Source organism: Carcharhinus amblyrhynchos, unplaced genomic scaffold (genome assembly GCF_965287045.1).
Source record: "Carcharhinus amblyrhynchos unplaced genomic scaffold, sCarAmb.v2.hapA scaffold_37, whole genome shotgun sequence".
Classification (NCBI taxonomy): domain Eukaryota; kingdom Metazoa; phylum Chordata; class Chondrichthyes; order Carcharhiniformes; family Carcharhinidae; genus Carcharhinus; species Carcharhinus amblyrhynchos.
This window is the reverse complement of record NW_027649778.1, coordinates 2,470,655-2,495,896: the sequence shown is the minus strand read 5'-3', so window position 1 is coordinate 2,495,896 and position 25,242 is coordinate 2,470,655. Positions and strand designations below refer to the sequence as shown.

At 43.9% G+C, this 25,242-nt stretch overlaps 1 protein-coding gene across 3 annotated transcripts in view; it reads right to left on the bottom strand.

Annotated features, from left to right (window-relative positions):
- Positions 1 to 25,242, bottom strand: part of samd4b (sterile alpha motif domain containing 4B) — a 93,495-nt gene that overhangs the window by 44,687 nt on the left and 23,566 nt on the right. For all 3 annotated transcript variants that reach the window (XM_080218290.1, XM_080218292.1, XM_080218291.1), the window contains exon 3: positions 515 to 1,030. In XM_080218290.1, coding sequence (XP_080074416.1) covers positions 515 to 1,030 — 516 coding nt within the window. The remainder of the gene's footprint in view (positions 1 to 514; positions 1,031 to 25,242) is intronic.

Sequence of the window (25,242 nt, the reverse complement as noted above, 5' to 3'; positions counted from 1 at the left end):
TAACCCACACATCTCAAGACATTAAGGGTCAACTGAGCATGGCCAATGTGCCTAACCCACATATCTTTGGAGTATGGGAGGAAACCAGAGCATCTGGGAGGAAACCCATGCAGCACAGGAAGAATGTGCAAACTCCACACAGACAGTGACCCAAGCCGGCAATCAAACACATGTCCCCGCAGCTGAGAGGCAGCAGTGCTAACCACTGTGCTACTGTGTCACCTCAAAACCAACTTGAAAACCTACTGGTAGGTGTGGGTTACTCCCTTTATCCAATGAGGCAGGGAGTAAGAGCAAAAGTTTCTGCATCAATACATTCAATGCCAAAAGCTTCCGAATTGTCCAATGAAGATCGTAGCTAAAGAACAGAATAGAAGAATGCAAAGTCCACTTTTGTTGGCAGGGCCATTCTGATAAACAAATGTGTCTTTAACAACCACCTGTAATTCAGCACATGGCTTCAAGTGGGAGCCACCATTTATGTTCAAACTTGACAATCAAACATCTACCTTACCTGTACTTGTATTGCTCCCAATGTTGTTCATAGCAGATGGCACCGATGCAGATGTATGCAGAGGCAAATGCCCATTCTCACAGGTCATTGGCTTGTCCTGCCAGGCAGGGACAGTGACGCACATACTGCTATCCGCCCGATTTTGCCATTCATTTAGTTTGTCTTCGACATTCTGCCTTTGATTTTGGTTGTACACTCCTGTGTAAAGAGAGTCTGCTGGCCCCACATTTTGTGAACTGTAGTTGCTCGACATGCGCTCCTCCAAGTGGGTTAGCCATAAGGCCAGCGAACTGCGATCATCCAGTGAGGTGGCAGGATGGATTAGTGCATAGGACAACAGCTGTCTACTCTCCTCAATGAACAGATTGCTGTCAATGGAATAGGTCAGCACCTTCTGCAGCAGTTTCATGTACTCGGACTTTGCCTCTACGTTTCCAGGCTGAAGTAAAGGAAGATGGGAAAGCAACTGCAGAACAACCTTTTCCTTCGGATCCTGATGCCATTGACTGATGAAAGCTGCAAAACGAACAAAGTACAAGTCAAACCTCTGGAAAGGAAGCTTTGCCCTGTCCCTCAGTTTATCACCACCATTCATCCGCAGCCATAAATTACATGTACCATTAGCCCATGTAAGCAGTCATTTATCTGGCAAATACAAATTCAAGTTTCTACAGGTGAATAAAGGGAAACTTTGGACCAATAACCTGTTAAACAAAAACACATAAGCACCCAGATTTTTATTTCAGGAGGTGGGAAATGTAATGCAATCAAGTTTAGAAAATCTCGTAACTATCACTGACCATTAAATGGCACAGGCTGGAATGGACTCAAAAAACACAGCTGGGCTTTAGTATTCAACAAGGTTTCTAAATGTTAAAGAGAGCTCAATATGCATTCAATGTTCATTATTAACCCTTTTGAGCACTGAATGTCTTGTGGGACTTGTAGGATTGTTCATTGGCAAAAAGCGATTTTGACGAGAGAGATGTTACAGCACAGGAGCTAGCTATGTGACCAGTTAAGCCCATGCTGACTCCCTGCTAGAGTTATTTGGCAACTCCAACTCTCTTGCCCTTTTACCTTTTGTCCTGCAAATTACTTTTCTTTAAATCCATTTTTGAAGATAGTGTTTGAATCTGCCTCCATACTTTTTATGCAATGCATTCCAGATTCCAACCACTCAAATATTTTTGTGTCACCTTTGGTTCTTTTTCCATTCACCTTAGTGTCCTCTTGTTTACCAATCCTTCTGTTAATGCAAACAGTTTGTCTGCTCTGTCAAGATTCCTAATGATTGTGAGCACCACTACCAAGTTTCCTCTCAAGCCTCTCTACTCCAAGGAGATCATTCCCAGCTTATCCAGTCTACCAAAGTCTCCCAGTCCTGGATCCATTCTTGCAAATCTTTTGCTGCACCATCTTCAATACCTTCACGTTCTTCCTAAATTCAAGTGTCCAGAATTGGAAGTGATACTCCAGTATTTTATAAAGGGTTCACCATAACGTTCTTGCTTTTGCATTCTTTCCCTTAATTTGGGACGGCTAGGATCTCAATAGCCTTATTAACCACTTTCTCAACCTGCCCTGTCAACTTCAATGATTTGTGTGCATTTATTCCCAGGTTTCTCTGCTCTTGTGGCCATTTCAGAATTGCACCCTTTATTTTGTTGTTCTTCCTACCAAAGTGCATCACTTCATGCTTCTCTGTAGCAAATTTCATCTGACACTTTGTCACCCATTCCACTTGCTTGTCAATGTCCTTCTGAAGTCTATCACTATCCCCTTCACAGTTCATAACATTCAAAGTTTGGTGCAATAAGAAATACTGAAATTGTGTCCTGTTCACACAGGTCTTGCCATTAACATGCATCAAGAAATGCAGTGGTCCTTGGACTGGCCCCAAGGAAACTCCACGCTATAAACTTCCTCCAGTTTGAAAAACCATCATTCACCGCTACTGTTTTGTGTTACTCAATCAACTTTATGTTCAAGCTGCCAGTTTCCATTTTATTCCACGTGAGTTTGGCTTCCAACAAGCCTGTTATGTGACAGTTCATCAAACATCTTTTGCTAGTTCACGTACACTATATCAACCACATTACCTCATCAACCCTCTTAAACCACCTTCAATTTCTTGATGAGTTTAACGTAATTTGTCTTTAACAAATCTGTGCTGGCTTTCTTGGCTTAATCTACATTCATCCAAGTGACTGTTAGTTTTGTCCTGAACTGACTGGACTTTTTTGAACAATTTTCTAATCCTGTGCCATCCCTCTCTGAGTATCCTCAGACACATCTCATTCAGTTCTGGGTGCCACATCAACATTTATGCACCTGAGGTTACCAATATCCATCATGTTTTAGTCCTTCCAGTGTCTCGAGTGCCTTCATTTCCGCTCTGCATCTGTACCAAGGAAGAAAAGATGCTGCCAAAGCGCACAGTTTTAAAAAAAACACTTATGGGGTGTGGGTGTCATTGGCTGAACCAGTATTTATTGCCCATCCCTAATTGCCCTGCACATCAGAGGGCATTCGCAAGTCAATCACATTGCTGTGGATCTGGCGTCACAGATTTCCTTGCCTAAAGAACAACAGTGAACTAGATGGGTTTTTACAACAAACATAAATGGTCATTATTAGACTTCTAATTCCAGAAATTTACTGAATTCAAATTTCACTATTGGCTGTGGTGGGATTTGAATCCGGATCCCCAGATCATGCTCTAGGTCTCTGGATTACTAGACCAGTGACAGTACCACTGCTCCTTTTGGCCATGCCCTCTGCCTCCACGCATAAATCCTCTTTGTAGTTCCAGTTGGCCTCTTCCTTCACCATCCTTTTACTAATTTTATGTCACAAGTGAAGCAGTATTATTAGACCAATTCATATTGGTGTCAAAATAATGCATGGAAATTGCACTTAACCAGTACAGGTCAGTGTTATTGTATCTGTTGATCAATGCACAATTCATCCTCTCCATCTTCTGCCATTACTCCCGTTCTGCAACCATTAGTATCTTAATTTACAACACAGTAATGTGGAATAGTGGTGCAAAGCATATATTATAGGGACCTGGGAAGAGAAACCATTTTTACAGCTCCTTCAAAGGGCTGACAAAAATGATAGGCTAAATGGCCTCCTCAGCTGTATGAAATGATTGGATTACAAATTTAGAGAGCTCCACTTTCTTTTTCCTCCAGTTATGGAAGCTTTTGGCCTTTCTGTATGTCCCTTATCCAGCAGTTTCGCCCAATTTATGCCACACTCAACTGGCAGTCCTCACTGATTCCTTCCCAGGGCATTTCTAGCTGTGCTGGACTGTCTTCTCTCCACAGATACCTTACTTTGTCAGGATCAAGCAGCCACCTCCTCAGTAATTCTTGCTCCATAATTCTTACACTTGCTTGTCTGAGTAAAGGGGAAAATGGGCCAGCAGACCTTGCATTAGAATGCGAAAAAGAGAGAACAAGATCACTATGAACTGGAGAGGAAAGCAGAGAATAAATATGATCATTGTTTTAATTACCTTCTGCAACGTAGTATCTCAGTTTCATGTCAAAATAATGCAAGTTGATGCATTGCAACTCCATTGCTGACTACTCAAATATTATAGAAGCAAGCAAATAGAAAAAGCACAAATTAAAATTGGGTTTGGAACAACTGCAAAGTTGGTGCAGTGGAATTTAAACATGTTGTACCAAGGAATGAATAATATGCTGGCACTATACTCCATACGAAGTGAATCTTTTAATGCAATGAGATTTTCATAAGGAGGCCAGTGCATTCCCTCCAGAAGCAGACTTGTTAAATCAAAACAAAACCGGTCATTGAGACCACTTCTTGGTGCACAGGTGGAAATCTGAAGTTTTGTTTTATTCATTTGTGGGACATGAGCATTGCTGGCTGGCCAGCATTTATTGCCCATCCTTTGTTGCCTGAGGGCAGTTGAGAGTCAACCACATTGCTGTGGCTCTGAAGTCAGATAGGCCAGATCAGGTAAGGACAGCAGATTTCCTTCCCTAAAGGACATTAGTGAACCAGATGTTTTTTCCGACAACGGTTTCATGGTCATCAGTAGATTCTTAAATTCCAGATTGCTTTTTATTGAATTCAAATTCCACCACCTGCCATGGCAGGATTCGAACCCAGGTCCCCAGAACATTAGCTGAATTTCTGGATTAATAGTCTAGTGATAATACCACTAGGTCATCACCTCAAGTGTAGAACTCTAGCTGGTTCACATCTTATCTGGCCAAGGGAGAAGGGGGTGGGGAATGAAACACAAACAAGCTTGAAACATGAAGCTAGCACCTGAAGCAAGCCTTTATTTGAGAACAAATAAATAAAACAGTGATACTTATATGGGCTAAATTCAGAGACCTGCAGCACATACTAATTTCATTGCGTATCTTTACTGCAACTTGATCCAAAACCACTACATCCTCCCCATGTGATCACTCTCTTGCCACATCCATCACACTCATATTATCCCAATTCTTATGTCATGCCTCCCTTCCCACAACTATCAGGCTGCCCCCTTTCCCCATTGCCTCCACCTCTTCCCCTCTCACGCCACCTCTCCCACCTTGTCTCCCTCCCCTGCGAGCCTTTCCTTCATTTGAAGAATTTGGAGAGGTTACAGAAAAGATTTACCCAGAATGTTGCCTGGTATAGAGGGTAATAGCTATGAGGAGAGGTTGGAGAAACTTCAGTTTTTCACTGGAATGACAGAGGTTGAGGGGTGACCTGAAAGTAGTCTACAAAATTATGAGGGGCATGGTCAGAGTGAAGCTTTTTGCAAAGGGACTTGTAGTTTTTATTCCCCCTTACCATAAATTGGACTGGTGAGGAATCCCGATACTCTACACAGGTAGATTATCCCACCCTTCCACCTCCTCTAACCTAAAAAAGAGAGAGGGGCTTGAAGTGAGAGCAGGTAAGTTTGTTTTTGTTTTTTTTGTGTGAGCTGTAAGGGCTTCGGCTCACAGGGCCTAAGCAAAAAGGGTGAGGCAAGGTAAGTTATAAGTTTCTATTACTTTTTTCTCTATTTCTAAAAACGGCAAGTATGAGTATGAGGCCAGTATGTTGTTGCCAATGCAATATGTGGGAGGTCCTGGAGGCTCCTGGTCTCCCAGACGTCCATATCTGTGCTCGGTGTGTGGAGCTGCAGTCCCTAAGGGACCAGGTAAGGAACTGGAACTGCAGCTCGAGGGCCTTCGTCTCATTAGAGAGAACGAGGAGGTAATTGACAGGAGCTACCAGCAAGTGGTCACACCGGGGCAACAGGAAGGCGGCAAGTGGGTAACTGTTTGGAAGGGGAAAGCTCACGTGATGGAGAACGCTGGTGACGTCCCCCTTCAAAATAAGTACTCCTGTCTGAGTACTGCTGGGGGGGGGGGGAGGAGGAGGAGGAGGAGGAGGAGGAGGGAGACACAGCTCACCTGGGGGAGGAAGCGGTGGCCAGGTGTCTGGGGCTGAGTCTGACCCAGTATTTCAAAAGAGAAAGAGACAGAACAGCAACGCAGTGTTAATAAGGGACTCCATAGTGAGGGGATCAGACAGGCGATTTTGCGGACGCAGACGGGAGTCGCGGATGGTGGTTTGCCTCCCTGGAGCTGGGATCCAGGATGTCTCTGGACGCATCCCAGACATCCTGAAAGGGGAGGGCGAGGAGCCGGAGATTGTGGTTCATATAGGTACTGCTGACATAGGCAGGAAGAGGGAAGTGGTTGTGAAAAGGGATTATAGGGAATTAGGTAGACAGCTGAGAAAGAGGAAAGCGAAGGTAGTAATCTCAGGATTGCTGCCTGCGCTGCGGGAGAGTGAGAGCAGGAATAGAATGAGGTGGAGGGTGAACGCGTGGCTGAGGGACTGGAGCAGGGGGCAGGGATTCTGGTTCCTGGATCATTGGGACCTCTTTAGGGGCAGATGTGACCTTTACAGTAAGGACGGGTGGCACTTGAATCCCAGGGGACCAATATCTTGGCGGGAAGGTTGGCTAGGGCTACTGGGGGGGGGGGGGGGGGGGGCGCTTTAAACTAGAAAGGTTGGGGGGAGGGAATAGAGATGAGAAGACTGAGAGCGAGGACGTTAGCTCCCAGGTAGAGAAGGACTGTAGACAGTGTGAGAGGGAGGTTAAATGGGTGATGGAGAAGGGAAGTACCCAGACCGAGGGTCTGGGGTGTGTTTATTTTAATGCCAGGAGTGTAGCGAGTAAAGTAGATGAGCTTAGGGCGTGGATTGCTGCTTGGGAATGTGATGTGGTGGCCATTACAGAGACTTGGATGTCTCAGGGACAGGACTGGGTATTTCAGGTGCCGGGATTCAGACGCTTCAGGAAGGACAGGGAGGCAGGCAAAAGAGGTGGTGGAGTGGCACTGTTGATCAGGGACAGTGTCATGGCTGCAGAGAAGGCGGATGCTGTGGAGGGACTGTCTACAGAGTCTCTGTGGGTGGAAGTTAGGAACAGCAAAGGGTCGATAACTTTGCTGGGTGTTTTCTATAGGCCGTCCAATAGTGACAGGGAAGTTGAGGTGCAGATAGGGAAACAGATCCTAGAGAGATGTAGTAATAACAGATGTCATGATGGGAGACTTTAATTTCACAAACATCGACTGGAATATCCCTAGGGTAAGGGGTTTGGATGGGGAGGAGTCTGTCAGGTGTGTTCAGGAGAGTTTCCTGACAGTACGTGGATAAGCCTACGAGAGGAGAGGCTGTACTTGACCCGGTGCTGGCTAATGAACCAGGACAGGTGTCGGATCTCTCGGTGGGAGAGCATCTTGGGGATGGAGATCATAATTCTATCTCCTTCACGATAGCATTGGAAAGAGATAGGATCATGCAGGCTAGGAAGGTGTTTGTCTGAAGTAAGGGGAAATATGAAGACATCAGGCAGATAATTGTACGAGTAAACTGGAAGGTGGTGTTCTTGGGGAAAAGTACTGAAGGAAGGTGGCGGATTTTCAAGGAATGTTTGACTGGAGCTCTGCACGATAACGTTCCGGTGAGACAAGGAGGTTTTGGTAGGTCGTGGGAGCCGTGGTGCACGAAGGTTGTGGTGAACCTAGTCAGGAAGAAAAGAAAGGCGTATAAAAGGTTCAGAGAGCTGAGAGATGTTAAGGATCTAGAGTATAAGGCTTGTAGAAAGGAGCTTAAAAAGGAAATTAGGAGAGCCAGAAGGGGACACGAGAAGGCCTTGGCGGGTAAGATTAAGGAGAATCCCAAGGCATTCTACAAATATGTGAATAGTAAAAGGATGAGAAAAGAAGGGATAGGGCCTATAAAAGGTGAAGGGGGAAAAGTCTGTGTGGAACCGGAAGAAATGGCAGAGGTGCTTAATGAGTGCTTTGCCTCGGTATTCACGGTGGAAAGTGATCTGGGAGGTTGTACTACAGGTTTGCGGCAGACTGAAAAGATTGAGTATGTGGATGTTAAGAAAGAGGGTGTGTTGGAACTTTTAAATTCTATCAAGATAGATAACTCACCAGGACTGGATGGGACATACCTCGGGTTACTATGGGAGGTGAGGGAACTGATTGCAGAGCCCCTGGCGATGATCTTTGTATCGTTGGAGGTGGGACAGGTTCTGGAGGATTGCAGATGTGGTTCCTATTTTCAAGAAAGGGAACAGGGATAGCCTGGGAAATTACCGACTGGTGAATCTGACCTCTGGTTGGTAAGTTGATGGAGAGGATTCTGAGGGACAAGATTTATGAGCATTTAGAGATGTTTAGAATGATCAGAAATAGTCAGCACGGCTTTGTTAAGGGCAGGTCGTGCCTTACGAGCCCAGTTGAGTTCTTTGAAAATGTGACTGAACACACTAATGAAGGAAGAGAGGTGGATGTGGTTTACATGGACTTCAGCAAGGTGTTTGATAAGGTCCCCCATGCAAGACTTCTTGAGAAGGTGAGAGGGCATGGGATCCAAGGGGCTTTGGCATTGTGGATCCAGAACTGGCTTGCCTGCAGAAGGCAGAGAGTGGTTGTGGATGGGTCTTTTTCTGCATGGAGGTCAGTCACCAGTGGAGTGCCCCAGGGATCTGTTCTAGGACTCTTGCTGCTTGTCATTTTCATAAATGACCTGGATGAGGAAGTGGAGGGATGGGTTAGTAAGTTCGCAGACGATACGAAGGTTGGTGGTGTTGTGGATAGTCTGGAGGGATGTCAGAAGTTGCAGCATGACATAGATAGGATGCAAGACTGGGCAGAGAAGTGGCAGATGGACTTCAATGTGGATAAAATGTGTAGTGGTCCATTTTGGCAGGACCAATGGGATGCAGGAGTACAATATCAAGGGTAGGAGTCTTAGCTGTGTTGAAGAGCAGAAGGATCTTGGGGTCCAGGTCCATCAGACTCTTAAATCGGCCTCGCAGAAGATGTGGTCAAGAAGGCGTATGGTGTACTGGCCTTCATTAATCGAGGGATTGAGTTTAGGAGTCGGGAGGTAATGCTGCAACTTTATAAGACCCTTGTCAGACCCCACTTGGAGTACTGTGCGCAGTTCTGGTCACCTCACTACAGGAAGGATGTGGAAGCTATTGAAAGGGTGCAGAGGAGATTTACAAAAATGTTGCCTGGATTGGGAGGCATGCCTTAAGAAGATAGGTTGAGGGAGCTAGGTCTCTTCTCTCTGGAGAGACGAAGGTTGAGAGGCGACCTGATAGAGGTTTATAAAATGTTGAGAGGGAGAGATAGGGTGGATTCTCGGAGGCTATTTCCCAGGGCTGAAATGGTCGCTACGAGGGGAGGGTGCGAGGGTAGGTGACGTTACGAGGTCTAAAGTTAAGGATAGGGTACAGGTAAGGGAAGAGGCCGAGGATGTCCCAATAATAGAGGGAGTAGGGGGCGTGAGTATGGTTGGTGGCGTTACGGCAAATAGGGTCCAGGTGAAGGCTGGGATGAAAGCGCTTTATCTGAATGCACGAAGCATTCAGAATAAAGTGGATGAGCTGGTGGCGCAGATCAACACAAATGGATACGATCTGGTGGCCATTACAGAGACGTGGCTGCAAGGTGACAGGGACTGGGAGCTGAATGTACAGGGCTATCAAGTGTTTAGGAAGGATAGGCAGGAGGGAAAAGGGGGAGGCATAGCTCTGCTGATTAAGGATAGCATCAAGGTGGTAGCAACGGATGATATCGGAGCCAAGGAGCAGAACGTGGAATCGTTGTGGATGGAGATTAGGAACAGCAAAGGGAGGAAGATGCTGGTGGGTGTCGTCTATAGGCCCCCGAATAATGATCTGGAGGTGGGGCGGGCTGTTAACGCGCAAATAAGTGCGGCGTGCAGGAATGGGACGGCCGTAGTTATGGGGGATTTCAATCTGCATATTGATTGGTCGACCCATGTTGGACGCGGTGGGCTCGAGGAGGAGTTCTTGGAATGCTGCTGGGATAGTTTCCTGGAACAGTGCGTGTTGGAGCCGATGAGGGAGAGAGCTATCTTGGATCTCGTGCTATGTAATGAGGCGGGTAGAATTAGGGACCTTGCGGTGAAGGATCCTCTTGGGGACAGTGATCATTGTATGGTGGAGTTTCTGGTGCAGATGGAGGAGGAGAAAGTGGGTTCCCGGACACGCGTACTTTGAATAGAGGGGAGTACGGTAGGATGAGAGAAGAATTGGCGAATGTGGACTGGGGGAGCGCGTTGGAGGGAGGGTCTGCTGAGGAGCAGTGGAGGATCTTTAAGGAGATCTTTCTTGGTGCTCAGCGGAAATTTATTCCGATGGTCAAAAAGGACAGTAGGAGGAGAGGTAATAAGCTGTGGATAACGAAGGAGGTGAAGGAAAGTGTTAAATTAAAAGCGGAGGAATTTAGAGTAGCTAAGAGTAGTGGGCGAGAAGAGGATTGGGAGGGGTTTAAATGTCAACAAAGATTGACAAAGAAGTTGATAAAGAAGGGTAGGAGAAACTATGAAGCTGGGCTAGCGCTTAATATAAAAAAGGATAGCAAGAGTTTTTATAAATATATAAAAAGGAAGAGGCTGGCTAGGGTGAACGTTGGTCCTTTAGAGGATGAGAAAGGGGACCTAGTGGTAGGGGATAGGGATATGGCTAAGGTATTGAATAACTTTTTTGTTTCGGTCTTCACGGAGGAGGACGTGAATAATTTGCTGGGTGTTAGTGATGGAAAGGTGGTAGGACTGGAGGGTCTTAATGACATTACTGTTACTAGAGAGGCGGTGCTCGACAGACTGGAGGGGCTGATTGTGGACAAGTCCCCAGGACCGGATGGAATGCATCCGAGGGTTCTGAAAGAAACGGCAGAGGTGATAGTGGATGCCTTGGTGGTTATTTTCCAGACGTCGCTGGATTCCGGGGAAGTGCTGGAGGATTGGAAAACGGCTAATGTTACGCCGTTGTTTAAGAAGGGTGCCAGGCAAAAGGCGGGGAATTATAGGCCGGTTAGTTTAACGTCTGTGGTAGGTAAAATGTTAGAATCTGTCATTAAGGAGGAAATTGCGAGGCATCTTGAAGGGAATTGCTTGATAGAGCAGACGCAGCACGGTTTCATTAAAGGGAAGTCGTGTCTGACAAATTTACTGGAGTTCTATGAGGATGTGTCTAGGGCGGTGGATAGAGGAGAGCCGGTGGATGTGGTCTTTCTGGATTTTCAGAAGGCGTTTGACAAAGTACCTCAAGAGGTTATTGCAGAAGGTCGAGGGACATGGAGTTGGGGGTAGGGTGTTAGCGTGGATAGAGGATTGGTTGTCAAATAGGAGGCAGAGAGTGGGGGTCAACGGGTGCTATTCGGATTGGCGGATGGTGACTAGTGGAGTGCCCCAGGGGTCGGTGCTGGGGCCTCAGCTTTTTACCATTTATATAGATGATCTGGAGGAGGGAACCGAGTGTAGGGTGTCGAAATTTGCTGATGACACCAAGATTGGGGGAACGGCAAATTGTGCGGAGGGTGTGGAGAGTCTGCAGAAGGATCTAGATAGGCTGGGCGAATGGGCCAGGAAATGGCAAATGGAATTTAATGTTGGCAAGTGTGAGGTGGTCCACTTTGGTAGGAAGAATGGTAGGAAGGACTATTACTTATGTGGCGAAAAACTGCAGCAGGCGACGGTGCAGAGGGACCTCGGGGTCCTTGTGCATGAGTCGCAAAAACCCAGCTTGCAGGTGCAGCATGTGGTCAGGAAGACGAATGGGATGCTGGCCTTCATAGCGAGGGGGATTGAATATAAAAGTAGGGAGGTCTTGCTGCGGCTGTATAGGGCATTGGTGAGGCCGCAGCTGGAGTACTGTGTGCAGTTTTGGGCGCTGCACCTGCGCAGATATTTTGGCCTTGGAGGGAGTGCAGAGGAGGTTTACTAGGCTGATACCGGAGTTGAGGGGGTTGAGCTATGAGGAGAGGCTGAATAAACTAGGCTTGTACTCGTTAGAGTTTAGAAGAATGAGGGGAGATCTCATTGAGACGTATATGATGATGAATGGGATGGATAGGATAGAGGTGGAGAGACTCTTCCCGCTCAAAAAAGACAGTAGGACTAGGGGGCACAGCCTCAAGATAAAGGGGGGGCGGTTTAGAACGGAGTTGAGGAGGAACTTCTTCACTCAAAGGGTGGTGAATCTCTGGAATTCTCTGCCCGTTGAAGTGGTGGAGGCTGCCTCGCTAAATATTTTTAAGACGTGGGTTGATGGGTTCTTGATAAGAGAGGGGATTAAGGGTTATGGGGAGAGGGCGGGAAAGTGGAACTGAGCCACGACAGATCAGCCATGATCTTATTGAATGGCGGGGCAGGCTCGAAGGGCTAGATGGCCTACTCCTGCTCCTATTTCTTATGTTCTTATGACACAGGTTTAAAGTGCTGGGAAGCAAGTACAGAGGAGATGTTAGGGGTAAATTTTTCACTCAGAGGGTGGTGAGTGAGTGGAATCGGCTGCCGTCAGTGGTGGTAGAGGCGAACTCGCTGGGGTCTTTTAAAAGACTTCTGGATGAGTATATGGGATTGGGAGTTAGATAGTTCTATGGCTTGGTAGGTATAGATGTGATAGGCGCAACTTGTGGGCCGAAGGGCTCGTTTGTGCTGTACTGTTCTATGTTCATCCCCGGGGTGGAAGATTCAATTACTAGGGGGCATAGGTTTAAAGTGCGAGAGGCAAGGTTTAAAGGAGACATACGAGGCAAGTTTTTTTTAAAAACAGAGGATGGTGAGTGCCTGGAACTCACTGCCGGGGGAGGTAATGGAAGCAGGTGTGAGAGTGAGTTTTAAGGGGCACCTGGACAAATAAACAAACAGGATGGGAATAGAGAGATATGGTCCCCGGAAAGGTAGGGAGTTTTAGTTCAGTCGGGCAGCACGGTCGGTACAGGCTTGGAGGGCCTAAGGGCCTGCTCCTGTGCTGTAATTTTTTTTGTTCTTTGGAATGGCACCTGCTAGCAACTAACATTTTTGAAACTGTGTCTCAGCAAAGGTCAGTATTTTTTGGAAGGGATAAAAACAAAGCGAACGGGACAGAAAGAAATGACCTTGCTGTGAATGCGTAGCCAGTTGCACAGCCTTTCCATTTAATAGCATTTTTTTCCTCTGAAACACTATGTTGCAACTGCTCTGCATGTGGGCCAAAATTTAAAAAGCAGAACGGCTGTATCAATCTTTCAAGCTTAACTACAGTCCTGATCTGCAACCCCATTCAGATATCCTGCACCGTAAGGTTTCAATTTGAAATTCTCATTAAAAAAAAAGGAAATGATAGAAGACTAAAGATTGTTCTGGGTAAGTTTCAAAGGAAATTCTGTATCCAAATATCAAACCTAATCTCACCAACAACCCTCCCAATCACATCAGCCTGGTCAAGGTCAGAACATTCACATCTCTGCACATATTGACTGAATTGTTTCAAACCCTTAACAGCTTAATTGCAGAGCAGTTCAACAGTTTAAATCAAAACAAGGTGATAAAAAGTAACGGCATCACAAGGCAGAATGCATTTACTTGCTGATGGAGTAAATTAAAACCAATTCAGTCAATAATCGGGATTGTTTAAATGGAGAAACGTCCCATCTAGAGCTAACTTGGAGGAGAAAAGCACAGCCAATCCAAGCTAGACAGAGCAGTTGCAAATCCAATCCCCTGGGGCAGTAAAAAGGGGCCCCACAATTGGCTTTAGTGACACAACGAAAATAGTACAACACTTGACCCCCCCCTAGGCACACACATCAACAACAGGCACTTGGGCAAGTCAGAGGTATTTTCAGACATAACTCCAGAAAGTGAGTGCAACCCAAGGATGGGACAATAGGAGGAAAACGATTGTCAAAATAACTGGCTAATATCGCAACATTCTCCAAATTTGCTGGGCTGTACTACTTCACTCTGCCAGTCAAGCTGCCTGCCTATTCTGTCTGTTTAATCTTATACATGAGCAATGGATGAGGTACTGAGCACACCCTCCATACACACAGGACCAACTGAAACATAAAAACGTCTATGATTCTGGAAGGCACGCACAGTTGTTAAGCAAAAATAGAGTTTTTCCTCAATTTTTTCTTAAACATTAGACATGAAAAAATGGTTTAGAACATTTAAACTGTGGCAAAAACTGATGGGTCCACTCTGAGCTTATTATAATCTTGTAAGAACATAAGGAACAAGAGTAGGCCATTTGGCCCTACAGTCTCCACCACCAAATTAGATCATGGCTCATCTTCCCCAAGGCGGCACGACAAGAACATAAGACAAAGGAGCAGTAGGTCAGAGCCTGCTCTGTCATTCTATAATTGAACTTCTACAACTCTATCCCATTTCTCTCGCATTCCTTAGTATCCATCCATCCCATAAACCAACTGATCTCAGTCTTGAACATACTGATCACACAAGAACTAGGAGCAGGCGTAGGCCATCTGGCCCTTGAGCCTGCTCTGTCATTGAGTAAAATCATGGCTGATCTTTTCGCTGATTCAGCTCCCACTCACCATAACCTTTAATTTCTTTACTATTCAAAAATTCATCCATCTTTGCCTTAACAACATTCAATGAGATAGCCTCAACTGCTTCATTGGGCAGGGAATTCCACAGATTCACAACCCTTTTTGTGTGAAGAAGTTCCTCTTCAACTCAGTCCTAAATCTGCTCCCCCTTATTTTGAGGCCATGCCCCTTAGTTCTAGTTTTACCTGCCTGTGGAAACAACTTCCCTGCTTCTATCTTATCTATTTCCTTCATAATCTTATGTCTCTATAAGATCTTCCCTCATTCTTCTGAATTCCAATGGGTATAGCTCCAGTCTACTCAGTCTGTTCTCATAAACCAACCCTCAACTCCAGAATCAACCTAATGAATCTCCTCTGCACTCCCCCCAGTGTCAGTATATCCTTTCTCAAGTAAGGAGACCAAAACTGTACACAGCACTCCAGGTGTGGCCTCACCAGCACCTCATACAGCTGCAACATAACCTCGCTGTTTTTAAACTCCATCCTTCTGGCAATGAAGGACAAAGTTCAGTTTGCCTTCTTAATTACCTGCTGCACCTGCAAACCAACTCCTTGTGATTCTTGCACAAGGACAACCAGGTCCCTCTGCACAGCAGCATGCTGCAATTCTCACCATTTAAACAATAGTCCATTTTGCTGTTATTCCTACCAAAATGGATGACGTCACATTTACCAACATTGTACTCCACCTGCCAGACCCTCGCCCACTCACTTGGACTATCTATATTCCTTTGCAGACTTCCAGACTATACACACTTTGCTCTGCCATTCATCTTAGTGTCATCTGCGAATTTTGACACTACACTTGACCCCCAACTCCAAACCAGCTATGTAAGTCATATACAATTGCGGTCCGAACACTGATCCCTGAGGAACACCACAAGTCACTGATCGCTAACCAGAAAAACACCCATTTACCCCCACATTTTGCTGTTAGTTATGTCCAATGGCCTTTGGAATTCACAAATATATGAAGAACTTTTTCCTCTTCTCGCTCCCAATTCCAAACTCTGAAGCTAGTTCAAATAGCACCTAACATTTACCTTGCAAGAAGTGTATGTTTCAAATACAATCCCCTCATTCTTCTGAACTCCTTTTATTCAATCTCTTTGTAGATCAGCCTGGAATCAATCTAAATGAATCCCTCATCACACCCTCTCCAAGGAAAATATATCCTCTCTTAGGAAGGAGACCAAAATTACATAGTGTATGAATTGCACTCCATGTGTCACCTCAAAGCCCTATAAGATTACAAGATATCCTTAGACTTGTATTCCAATTCCCTTGCAATAAAAGTTACTAAATGTTTTGCCTTCCTAACTGCCAACATTTATTAGTCTCAGTTGTTTTAAAAACCATTCTGCTTTCCAATCTACTTACCAGAGTAGTTCATCTCACATTGGGCAAATTATAAGATCTTCACCGATCTATATCCCCTTCCAGACTGTTTTGCATCCAGACTGCTTTCCCAACCTTCGATGTATTGTCAAACTATACTTTACACTCAGTCCCTTTATCTAAATCATTGTTATAAATTGTAAATATCAGAGGTCCAACTACTGATCTCTGTGGCAACCCACACCCTCCCACCCTAAAAAGAACACACTTACCCAAATCTATTTTCTGTCTATTAACTAGTGTTCAATCCGAGCTGATATGTTACTCCCCAATTCCATTAGTTCTCATCTTCATTGTTAATACTTGTGACAATAAATCAAAATGAAAAGTATTGTTTCTTGCATGCAATACAGACAAGGCATACTGTTCAAAGAGAAGGAAACAAGAGAGTGCAGAATATAGTGTTACAGTCATAGCTAGGGTGTAGAGAAAGATCAACTTAGTGTAAGGTTAGTCAATTCAAAAGTCTGACAGCAGCAGGGAAGAAGCTGTTCTTGAGTTGGTTGATACGTGACCTCAGACTTTTGTATCTTTTTCCGACGGAAGAAGGTGGAAGAGAGAATGTCCGGGGTGCGTGGGGTTCTTATGTAATCTTATGTAACAACCTCTGATATGGACCTTATCACCGCCTTCTCAAAATCCAAACATAGTTTCCTTCATCTATGCTGAGTTATAGCTAAAAAAAAAGTACAGTAAGTAGTCTCACAACACCAGGTTAAAGTCCAACAGGTTTATTTAGATTCATGAGCTTTCGCAGTGCCGTTCCTTCGTCAGGTGAGTCATCAGGACTCACCTAATGAAGGAGCAGGGCTCCAAAAGTTTGTGCTACAAAACAATCTCGGACTTTAACCTGGTACCCTAGTCCAACACTGGCAACTCCACACCACAGAACCATAAAAAATTTACAGCTCAGAAACAGGCCCCCCCCAGCCCTCCCTGTCCGCACCAAACCATTTTTTGCCTAGAATAAACCTGTTGGACTTTAGCCTGGTGTTGAGAGACTTCTTACTGTGCCCACCCTAGTCTAATGCCGGCATCTCCACATCAAATAAAGTACACCAAGTACACCATTTCCGTCATAAAACCATATCGACTGCAGTGAATCATACCCATTACTCAAATTATCAGGTGCACTAGTGTTCCCTATCTTTAGCGCACTCAAGTCTGTCCCTACCAAACTCTGCAGCTCAAAATATCGAGCATTAACCACAAACAATAAAGTAATAATGCCTTAGGCAAAATGGAGAGAATTTGAAACGCAGATTGAAATAGCAAAACAGCACGACAGGAAAAGGGATAATACATAGTGTAAAGGAAACCAGAAAACCAACACTTATAACAGCAATTCACCTAATGCAATTAACGAGAGAAGGATTACACAATACAGCAGGACCTGTAAAATTATATAAAATTCTGTCGTGTGCCACGGTCGAAGGTAAAAATAGCTGAACTCCGACATGGTACAGTCACATGCAACTGTATTTTACTCAATAGCCAAATTTTAAACATAGAAATAGCATGGTGCAAAGCACAGCCTTAAATTTCATTTGAAACGCTATGATGCAATACATTTAGGTCTCTAGGCCGGGGCTAAAAATATTCACAAATATACATTTTAGTGGTAGCCACCACAAGCCACAAAATCACAAATCAAGTTAATAAGTGTCACACACACGAGAAGTGGCAGAATTGCTGACACGTTTAGTTTTAAAGTGGTGCATACTTTTTGCAGTTCGCAAGGAGAGGCCTATTTTAATACTTTCACAGGCAGACTTCAAAGCTGCTCTTCAACCAACAGCCGGAATGCAAGCTGATGACACGCACGTTTACTGGGTCTGGAGTTTAATTCTCCGGTGGGCAGATATATGATCTGCACTGGTTGCTCAAGTACTGACAACACAAGAGAAATTGGTTTGGAGGGGAGAGTGAACAGGGCCATATGAATCAGACTACAGAACTGTAGCTGAAAGTTTGAGCATTATACTTACCAGGTCAGATTCAGCGAATCCTTCCAAATAGCTCAACCCATTCAGTTACGTGCTTTTAAAGAATGCACCTTCTCAACAGCAGTTCTGAGTGGATTAACCATCTCACTCAGCACTGCAGCTCAATGGTGGACAACAGCAAGCAGCACGGTGGCACAATGGATAGGACTGCTGCCTCACAGTGCTAGGGACCCAGGTTCGAGAGTGTGTGTGCGGTCTACGCAGGTTTCCTCCCACAGTCCAAAGATGCGCAGGTTAGTTGACTGGCCATGATAAATTGACCCTTAGTAGCAGGGGCATGAGCAGGGTAAATAAGTGGAGTTATGGGGATATGACCCGAGTGGAATTGTGCTTGGTGCAGACTCGATAGGCCAAAATAGCCCCCTCCTTCACTGTAGGGAATCTATGATTCTAATATTTGCTTCTATTCTCTGGAGAATTATACTTACTGAATCTATTAAAATATTTTTTAGTTTAACAATTTTTTCCTGTATATACTTAGATATTTGTATTGGAGTTTTGCCATGTGCGTTTTAAAAAAGACTTGAGATTATCCATTTCTCCTTAGCATTGACTTAAAAATATTGGATGGAATTGTACAACGAGCCCTCTTGAAATTAGTGACAAGCGTTACATTGTCAGTAGTCTTTGCTTGAAGATTATTGTGTCTAATTATATCATGATCGCTTTCCCAGGTATTCCCCACACAGAGGTCCAGCACAGCACTGGATTTTTTGCTCAAGCACAGACAGATGCACGATTATAAGTGTGTCCAGTTGCTGGTCTAAAATGCAAACACAAAAGAGAAGGAAGTCCATGTTTCGAGTGGCCTTTAGTGACAAATTTCAGAGCCAGATACCAGTGACATCAATAATATCTGCACAGTTCTGAATAATGGAGACAGTGATGCTATACAAATTGTAATATCTTCAGAATTAGACGCCTATGAAAAATCATGAAGCAGCTGCAAAACTTTCCATTGAGAAAATAAAACAGACATCTGCGGGCAGGGAGGAGAGAGAAGAGCCACTTTGGAGGGAAAGATGTGCAGAATGACAAAGAATTAAAGTTGAACATGAAATAAAACCTAAACAATCCCTAAACTGTTCTAATTAATGGACACAGTAAGAAGTCTCACAACACCAGGTTAAAGTCCAACAAGTTTATTTGGAATTGCGAGCTTTCAGAGTGCTGCTCCTTCATCAGGTGAGTGGATGAAGGAGCAGCGCTCCGTAAGCTCTCGACTACTGTGGTCAAATAAAAAATGAGATTCTAGAACCATAGTTACATTCTTGGCATAATATACTACCTTCACCTGATTTTCCAGCAGGAGTTATCAGGGATAGCAGGAAAGAGGGATGGTGGGTAAGAGGTCCTGAAAAGTTTTGTTTTACTACTCTCAGGGACACTGATCTGTAAAATTGATATATTAAACTAACTTGATATCAGTTTGCAAATCAAACTTGAGTCTTCTTGATCTGCAGAACAGTGCTCAAGATGGCACAGGATGAGATGACTTCTTGCAAGCTGTGCCCAGCATACCTTCTAATTCTAACTTTTACTTTTGTTCTATGCTTCATTAAGTTGATCTTTCTCTACACGCTAGCCGTGACTGTAACACTACATTCTGCACCCTCCTTTCCTTCTCTACGAACGGTATGCTTTGTCTGTATAGTGCAAGAAACAATACTTTTCACTGTGTTAATACATGCGACAAAATAGATCAAATCATTTAGGAACTGGCGATGCCATCAGTAAACAAATTTAAATTTTCAGGAGTTAAGGTGCATAGCTTTTAAAAGAGAATTTGAATAAGAGCACACCTGGAGAAGTGAAACAAAGCAGGTATATAAAGCCAATGTACAGATTAACCAGAATCTAACTAACTGAGTGATGTAACAGGCCTGACAGGCTGAATAATGTAACCTTGATTATATGCCTGTGTCTCCAAAAATATTACTGACAGGTGAAGTCACAGTTCAGATTCTCAAATGTCGACATGCCAATTTCCCCCGAGTGTTTATCATTAGCACCCACAAGGACACTTCACAATTTGTAAATAAGGTGTAAACTTACATTTAGTTGAGGCAACACATGGAGGGTGGTTATCATTCTACAGACCCATTATATTTCACTAAAACTGAAATGAGTATAAAAGTTCGCAAAAACATTGGTTAGGCTACATTTGGAATACTTGTCCAATTCTGGTCACCACACTACCAGAAGGACGTGGGCACTTTGGAAAGAGTGCAGAGAGGATTTACCAGGATGTTGCCTGATATGGAGGATGTTAGCTATGAGGGGGGATTGAATAAACAGATTGTTACCCTGGAAAGGCGGAGGCTGAGGGGCGACCTGATAGAAGTTTATAAAATTATGAGGGGTATGGAAAGGGTGGACAGTTGGAAGCTTTTTCCTAGGGCAGAAATGACAATTACAAAGGGGCAAAAGTTCAAGATAAGGGGAGAAAGGCTCAGAGGAGATGTGTGGGGGGAAGTTTTTTTTTTAAAAACACGGAGGGTGGTGGGGGCCTGGAATGCACTGCCAAGTGAGATGATTGAGGCAGATGTTAGCCACATTTAAGGCTTCTCTTGATAGGCACATAAACAAACGGGAAATAGAGAGATAGAAGTAGTTGGTTAAATAGGTAAATGTGATCAGCGCAGGCTTGGAGGGCTGAAGGGCCTGTTCCTGTGCCGTGCTTTGATCCTGGAACCCTCTCTCACCATCAGCTGATCAATTAGCACTGTGAAATGAACATTCTTTCCATCACAAGACTCAGCAGTATGGAAACCTGGGCCATGTCTATGGATTTTCTGAAATATTATTTGCACACTCTAAGAGTATGTTCAAACTATGTGAATGAACGTTTTATTATTTAATCAACACCACCACATGATTAACTGATTATTTATCCCGTTACTGCTCATGGGCACTTGTTGTGCAGCTACGACTGACCAACAGCAACTGAATTTCAAAAATATTCTGCTGGCAAGTGAAGTTCGTTGGTCCGTTTAGAGGTCATGAAACGCGGTGCGAGACACATGCATCTCTGTATCAACAGTTTTGTGAAAAGAGAATTACTCCTCAATCACTTCCAAGTATTTTAAATTTGCCACGTGGATTTATAAAAATTAACCCACTTTCACCAGAAAGATAAATCATCATAAGCATGAAGATATGGAATTTCAGGTAACGAACTGACAGAAAATTTTACGCTGTTGCAAAGATTTTAATTTGCCATGACGCTTATTGATCAAATGTGAAACTATGTAAAACACTGACACATCCAGTAATATGGTTAGCTTATAGATTGCGTAATTTGAGCTACATAATACTATGAAGTACCAGTGGTTACAAGTCTATCATTTATTGCAGTGCTGGCAGAAATTTGAGATGATGAATTAAAGAATATCACAAAAAATATATTGGCTGAAGTAATTCTCCCCACGGCTTATTGGCACCAATATGCTAAATAGGCCAAGTTACAACATGCAGGGTTCAAACAGCAAGCAGCTAAATTCATTCATTGGGGATTTTCATTTCTGGATGCCGGTTCAGAGTAATCACTTTGTAATCCCGTACCGATTACTACTGCGCACTTATTGAAAGACAGTGAAGGCTGAGAATATCTTCAACGGTCCAGAACATCCAGCCTTGCTCTAACACTGGAGATATTTAAACTCTACACATACATCATTAAGCATTCCAAAAAGATGTGCTAAATAAAATATTAAGATGGCAACACAATTCCAGATGCACCAGGAATTCCTTGTTAGGATTAAGCCCTTGAATCAGTTCTGAAAGTGTGTATAGATCTGACTTCCTTCATTTTATGTCAGTGTGACAGCATAAGTGTACATTGTCAATACACACAGCAGCATCATGCTGGAAGATCATCTGCCAGACTGCCGGATATAAAGATAGCAATTTTTTTTGGCAAACTGAACAAAAAATGTACCTGGCCACATACAAGTTATTTTTACACTAATCGCACTTTTCAGCCCTAGTGGTGCATCGACTTTATCTTTGGATAAACAACAGTTCTTCCAACAGTCCAATGTGTGGCACAGAACCAGGAAAGATCCAAGAATCCATTTTTGGGCTCTGCCAGGGAGGGTGGGGAAGCTACACCAGGCCTCAAGTGCTTCCACTGCAAATGTGCGTGAACTAATCAGCTTTAATCTTTCAAAAGGGAAACAAAATTTCTATAGCATCTTTCAGGGTCCAAGGATATTCAAAGAACTTGACAATCAAAGAACTGCATCACTGTTGTGACATAGGAAACTCACAGCCATTTTTCATGCAGCAAGCTCTCACAGACATCAACGTGATGAGATAATATGATGTTGGTCTAGGGATAGACAAGAGACCAAGGTAATCTCACTCGATCTTCGAATAACGTTGATGGATCTCTCACATCTGCCTCAGAAGGCAGTCTGGGTCTCATCTAACGTCTCATTCAAAGATGGTACCTCTGGCAGTGCTGCACTCCCTCACTAATGCACTGGAATGTTAGACAAGATAGTGTGCTCAAGTGGACAGCACCATGGTTGGTTAGTACTGCTGCCACACTGTTCCAGACACCCAAATTCCGGCCTTGGGTGACTATCTGTGTGGAGTTTTCACGTCTTCCTAGCATGTGTGGTTTTCCTCCCGCAGTCTAAAGACGTGCAGGTTATACGGATTGGCCATGATAAAATGTATGGGGTTATGAGGATAGGGCAGAGGTAATGTGCTCCTTCGGAGAGTTGGTACAGACTTGATGGGCTGGATGGTCTCCATGGTCTCCTTCTGCACTGTAGGGATTCTAAGATTCTTGAGTGCATTTTGAACCTGTAATCTTCTGATTCAGAGACAAGAATGCTTTTCACTCAGCCACAGCTGACAGCATTCATTAAACTTGGCTCCCCTGCACTTACTAGTTTTCTCATCTCCAGAGTAATTCTGATTTGTTTCTGGGATATATACAAATGGCAGCATTTATTAAGAGGAGGAAAGATGGGAAGTGGCGTGAGTGGAGCAGTGTGTACTGTTTAAAGTTTATTTATTAGCGCTACAAATAGGCCCACATCAACACTGCAAAAAAAAACCCCCCAAATTCATAGGCAGGAGTTCGAGTGACAAAACTTCAACGTTTACACAATGCTGGAATGCATTGAAAACACAAAGAATTATGGCTTATTTTTCTCCACTCCAAGCACGTTACCTGAACACAACTTAGTACATCTATCAGAATGGCAACAGATAAAGAATCAACAACGATGATACTTTTCTCAATACATGATTGAAAAACAAATCAATGGCAAAGGAACGACTGACAACATATCAGAATTGGAACCTAACTGCTTTTCTCTGTGAAATCACAAACAAGATGCCCAAGGGTGAAGTAAGCCAACAGGGAACGCTGCAACAGCGAATTACGCAGTTGCTGAGTGTCACTGCAATGCCAAGGGTCTCGTATGCATTATGACAAAAACAGAAAATGTTGGAAAAGTGCAGCAGCTCTGACAGCATCTGTGGAGAGAGAAAATAGAGCCAACGTTGAGACAGTATGACTCTTCGTCAGAGCTGCTCTGACGAAGGGTCATCATGACTAGAAACATTAGCTCTATTCTCTCCACAGATGCTGTCAGATCTGCTGAGATTTTCTGCCTTCCGTGTTTTTGTTTCAGATTCTAGCATCTGCAGTATTTTGCTTTTGTTAAAGTTAAAGTTTATTTATAAGTCACAACTAAGGCTTTTATTAACACCGCAATGAAGTTACTCTGAAATTCCCCTAGTCGCCACAGTCCAGTGCCTGTTTGGGTCAATGTACCCTAATCAGCACATCTTTCAGTATGTGGGAGGGAATCAGGGCATCTGGAGGAAACCCACACAGACATAGGACAACATGCAAACTCCACGTGACAATGATTCAAACCAGGAATTGAACCCGGGTCCCTGGCGCAGTGCTACCATGCCACCCCAGCATGGGGCAAGAAGCATTCTTGCCTTAGTCACAAGATTACAGGTACAAAATGCACTCCAGTGTCTTATGTCTATTTTAAGAATTGCAAAGAGGAGTGAAGAATAAGAGGGAGAGAAATGAAAACCATAATGAATCATACACTAGTCAGCCCTGCTTCTTAACATTTTGAAATTTAATCTGAACAGAACATCCCATCATTTCCATGTTAATCTCCTCCTTCGCTTTGCCTTTTATTCTATTCACAAAGGGAAGGGGCAAACAAAACAAAAGTTGAGAGAGCTATGTATAGGATTCAGTTGCATTCCTATGTAGCTAGGGTATGGAATAAAGCCTAATACTTCATTCTGGCAGTGGGGGGTAAGCTACTATTAAATCACCTATCAGTGGTCGTCAGTACTAAACACCAGCATGCTTACTACATTGAAAGCACGAGTTCAAATTACAAACTCTGAAGTTCAGACAGTACTAGAAAGCAACTATTATGGTTCAATTCTTTCAAATCCAGAAATATCATCTGGACATAATTATCTCATCTATCAGAATGACAACAGAAAAGGAATTAAAAACAGATATTTTTCAAAAAGCAAGATTGAAGATCAATTATGCAGGAATCTGTGACTGAGCAATCAGAATGGGCGGTCAACTGTAGTTTTCTATGGAACCACTAAAACCACTCACTCCAATTGTTGCTGGAGGAATAATCTTTGACGCACATTTAATGCCTGGGAGGAAACGAGGGCTGGAAAGACAGCACAATTTCAGCAGGTAGCAGGTGTCAACAGCAGTTTACATTAAAAGGCCTGCAGGCTCATGATATTCAGGCATATGCCAACCAGTCTCATTCATCATAAAAAGGCAAGTGCTGGAAATGCCCAATAGTCACGTCAGAGGAGCCCCACCTGAAACAGCAAAGCAAATATTTAACGCTTATTTATTAGTCATAAGTAGGCTAAGTTACTGTGAAATTCCCCTAGTTGCCACAATCCAACGCCTGTTTGGGTCAATGACCTAACCAGTACGTCTTTCAGAATGAGAGGAAACCCCACACAGACACGGGGAGAACGCCACACAAACAGTGACCCAAGAACCCAGGAAATTGAACCCAGGTCCCTAGTGCTGTGAGGCAACAGTGCTAACCACTGTGCCACCTTGCCACCTCCATGCTACATAATGAAGCAGTAAATCAAAACATGGCACAAACAGCAAATGAGTTCAACAACCAGTTTTTTTCTGATGGTGCATGCATTGACTGAGAAAACATCAGGCCTCTCTTCAAAATGAGGACATGGGATCTTCTAATTACACCCCAAAAAATTCCACAGGACCTCTTTTTATATCAGCTCACTTGAAATGATGACATCTTGCAAAATACAACACCCCCTCTGTAAGGCACTAAAAAGTCAGCCTAGATTAAGAGCTGAAATGGAGGAGAAGC